This window comes from Solanum lycopersicum, chromosome 3, assembly GCF_036512215.1.
Source record: "Solanum lycopersicum chromosome 3, SLM_r2.1".
NCBI classification, from domain to species: Eukaryota; Viridiplantae; Streptophyta; class Magnoliopsida; order Solanales; family Solanaceae; genus Solanum; species Solanum lycopersicum.
Window position 1 is genome coordinate 42,118,461 of NC_090802.1, and position 4,543 is coordinate 42,123,003.

At 33.4% G+C, this 4,543-nt stretch overlaps 1 protein-coding gene across 1 annotated transcript; it reads left to right on the forward strand.

The window, feature by feature from the left end:
- Positions 1 to 977: 977 nt before the first annotated feature.
- LOC138347582 (uncharacterized) lies at positions 978 to 1,718 on the forward strand. The gene has a single exon (XM_069295878.1). It carries the CDS (start codon positions 978 to 980, stop codon positions 1,716 to 1,718), a length of 741 nt encoding a protein of 246 aa, XP_069151979.1.
- Positions 1,719 to 4,543: the final 2,825 nt, after the last annotated feature.

Below are 4,543 nucleotides of genomic sequence, written 5' to 3' on the forward strand. Positions count from 1 at the left end.
TTCACGTTGACCTTTACATAGACATTGACGTTTAAGTTCAATTTACATTGATTTTTACGTTCACTTTGACGATCATGTTCACAATATGTTGACATTGATATTTACGTTGATGTACACGTTGATGTTTACGTTCTCATTGACATTCATGTTTTAGTTGATGTTTACATTGACTTTTATTTTAATATTGATATTCTGTTAACTTTGATGTTCACATCCAAAATTGACGTGGAAATTAACGTTTATGTTAGTTTTTACATTTACATTTATGCTGATGTTAACATTGACATTGACATCTATGTTTATATTGATATTGACATAAACACTTACATTGATGTTTACGTTAACATTCATGTTTATGTTGATGTTGATGTGTCATTGACATTCATAATGAATTTGATGTTTACATTGACGTTGACGTTGACTTGAACGTTCATGTTGACATTGAACATTAACATTTACATTGGTGTTCACATCGGCATTCATTTTGACGTATACATTGATGTTCGTGATGGCGTTTATGTTTACATTCAAAGTGACTTTGACGTTTACATTCAAGCTGACATTTAGGTGTACGTCATTTATGACATTGACATTAACGTTTACTTTTACATTTACAGTGATGATGACATTTAAATTTAAGTTAACATTTATGTAGACTTTCACATTGACGTTCATGTTAACATTCATGTTGATGTAAACATTGACATTTACATTCCCGTTCACGTTTACATAGATGTTCATGTTGATGTTTATGTTAACATTGACATTCACATTGACGTTGATATTTTTGTTCAGGTTCATATTGACATCACGTTGATGTTGATTTTTAAATTTACGTTAACATGGAAGTTCACATTTATGTTGACAGTCACATTAACATTCACATTGACGTTCACGTTTATGTTGACATTTACATTGACCTTTATGTTGAGTTCACATTAACATTCATGTTGGTGTTCACGTTCATATTAACGATCATGGTGGAGTTTACGTTTTTGTTGATGTTTACATTCCAACTGACATTTACGTTTACATTGACTAGTGAAATTCACATTTATATAGATGTTGATGTTGACATTAACGTTTATGTTAATGTGGATGTTCAAATTTATGTTTACATTGACGTTAACATAGATGTTAATGTTGACATTGACGTTGAAATCCACGTTGATATTCACATTGACGTTATCATTGACATTGACTTTCACGTTGGTATTCACATTGACGTTCACATTTACATTGATGTTCACGTTGACAATGATATTTTAGTTTATGTAGACATTAATGTTAACGTTCACGTTAATGTTAATGTTCACATTTATGGTTATGTGGATTATGACTTCGATGTTGACGTTCATGTTAACGTTCACATTGATGTGTACGTCGATGTTGACATTGATGATCACATTCATGTATATATTCAGGTTAACGTTACCATTGACGTTAACATTGGCATTGATATTCACATTGATGTTGAAGTTCACGTTCACGTTAATGTTTATCTTCACGTTCACATGTACGTTGAAGTTGATGTTTACGCTGGCTTTCACATTGCCATTCACGTTGACATTGACATTGACCTTGACATTCACATTGAAGCTAATGTTTACATTTTTATTGAAGTTCACGTTCACACTTATTTTTACATTGACATTGATGTTGACGTTCACATTGATATTGATGGTATCTGTAACATTCGAGAAAATGTACTCGTCTAGTAACGAGTATTATGTTTCAAGAATAGGTATTGGGTATATAAGCATTCCAATGCCAAATTTTGAGTAATATTGGGTATATTAGAGAATAATGTCTTAAGGGTGTTAACAAATTTCTATGTATTAAAATATAATTTGATGTTCAACTGTCCCGATTAAAGCTTTTTTTAGGAATTCTACTTGCAATAAAGACCATAAAATAAAATTCGTAGTTACTTAACTCACAAATTAGGTACGAGGCATCAAAGTGTCAAGCCTAGGTACCATGGCACATGATCATTTAAAATAATCATGTAGAGTAAGACGTTCCCAATGTCAATCATAGATGTTATCTTCTTGATCTACTTAAATAAGTCTTTTGATAGCCTTTGATGAAATAATCTCATACTATCGATATGTTGATACGTTTGATGTATTTAAGTGTGTATGTGACTCATTATAAGTAATCTTGAGTATCATTTACGCATGCTTAGAGGGGTTGTATGGGTGGTCTCTCTTTTTGTTGCTTAAGTGACTTAGGATAGATTTAAGTGGGATGATTACATACAAGAAGATGCCTAAGGTGAAAATTAGTTACTTCACTGTATAGTGAAGTAACTTCTCTATAGCAGTGTATGAGGTTCACTTTAAAGTGACCTAAAATTACCACATTAGGTTTAAATTTTATCTTATATGCTTCTAAGTTGTTATGTTTTTTTTATGATTATAATATAATTTTTAAATGAAAAGATGCATATTTCGACTGAATGTCTATTTCAACTTTTTTCATGTATTATCCCTTACTTAGTACATGTGGTTGTACTAATCCATAATTTCATCTATCTCTACAGTTGTTGGTACGTGAGGTGAATTTGGGAAGGAAGACTTGGACCATAGCATCGTTCAAGAGAAGTTGAAGTATGTCCTCATTTGACTCGAGGGCATATATGCCTTTTATGTTTCAAGTAAAAGCATTGTAATAGACAAAGTATTTCTCTATTAGTATTGTGTATTGGCCGTGTCCCAAAAGTATTCTCGTGTCTTTATTTTTGATGAGATTGAGACTTACAATTTCCAATGACTTTATTTGAAAGAGATGTATAAAGACTATGGTATGTTTTTTGAAAATTTTTAATTCTGCCCTACTTTTGTCATGACCGGAATCTAGACCCCAGATGAGACTGGCATCATTAACCTCTCAGAGCTTGCCGACAAGCCTACATACGTCCATGTTACTTCATCTTGGTAAATTTTAGAAGAAAGATTAAAATATTGTTTTCTTATTTCATGTGAAACATATTATAGTTAACATCATGGGCGTTCACAAATCAACCATCTAATATAGAAATAATCAAATGAAAGAAGCAGTTCATAATTGCATTAAACGTATCCTTGACAACACAACACCAGTTCGATGTCTGCAATGAACCGTGAAATGAAACACTAGTGGGACATTCCCCACTAGTTAAAGCCTACATATAAGCTATATAATAATAGTGGACATCCTCAAAAGCATGAGGGCCTACCAAATCTAGATTAAAGCTCTCCACGTCTGGATAGCTACAACGTCGTACTGTAAACTCGAACATCCACCTTTGCTTACCCCTAAAAGTAGATATTGTATGGGATTACTACACACTTGTACTATGTATGGGTATATGCAAGCACACACCAAGGACATGCATAAGTAAGAATAGCTCTTTCCGAACAACATAATTTATGAAAAGTCAAGTCAGTGGAGTTTCCAAATTTTTTTTAGCAAAGTCAACAGAATGGAAAAATTTGGATTAGGAAAGTAGTGGACTTTCGAAATTTGGATTAGGAAAGTCATGCCATGAGAATAACATGCATCATTGTACTTATCATTTTTTAAGCTGCACATAACATACTGCACGTATCATATCACGTAGTTCATATCATTCTTTCATATGCCATGAGACCTTGGAATCAAGGACTTGACATTAGAACTTCCCAGAATGATTTCTTTACATATGGGACCTCAACTAGGAGCCTTCTTCAGCAAACACAGAGTCTGCTTCGTTAGTTTATATGTACTTCATTTTGATTCATTTATATACTAGTGCAATCACCAGTCATGCCTAGGATGAAGTTTAGGACTCTCACCTAGTTTGTAGTGCAATGACGAAGAACAACCTAGTGTCATTACTTAAGTCTAGATCACCTCTTGATTCTCCTATCCAAAAACCTTGTGTATCAATTATTTTATTTTGTGCATCATTTAAGGCTGGCCTAATTCTTTTTTTTCGAAACTTTAACCTTAATCTACATAGATCATGTGAGCATCATGAAATAATGTGTCTTTCCCACACCGAATGAGATGGAATCACCTACCTAAGTGACCCGAACATGCTAGGCTATATAGGGAGTTGAAACCTACTCGTTCGCTATATTGGCAATATAGGTTCAAAGACTAGAAGATATAATGAGACCCATACCCGGCATGCCGGACAGTCTCATCACATGAGAGTTACGTGAACCTCTGCCCTTCCCGAATGAAGGCATCACCGCTCATAGCTAGCCTATGGGTGCTAAGTATAAAGTTCCATTACATTCAACTCATACGTCATGGAAGCTGGCTTCTAGTATGAGGATATAATAGCTCATTAAATGATTTCTCATCTCATAATTAGTGTTAAGTATGCATTAACTTCGATACATTCATTAGAGTGTTCATAGAGACTAATCTTTTCATTAGCTTTACACTCTCATTGGTATGTACGTTTTGGTAACATTTACTTATGCTCATTTGAGATTGCTCTCATCTTTCACATTATAACATTAGCAAATTTACTTTTCCTAATTACTCACCACTTCACGTGATGTTCATT

Coding starts and splice junctions, on each gene's coding strand:
- LOC138347582 (XM_069295878.1), top strand. CDS start 978: ATGGTGGAGTTTACGTTTTTGTTGATGTTTACATTCCAACTGACATTT.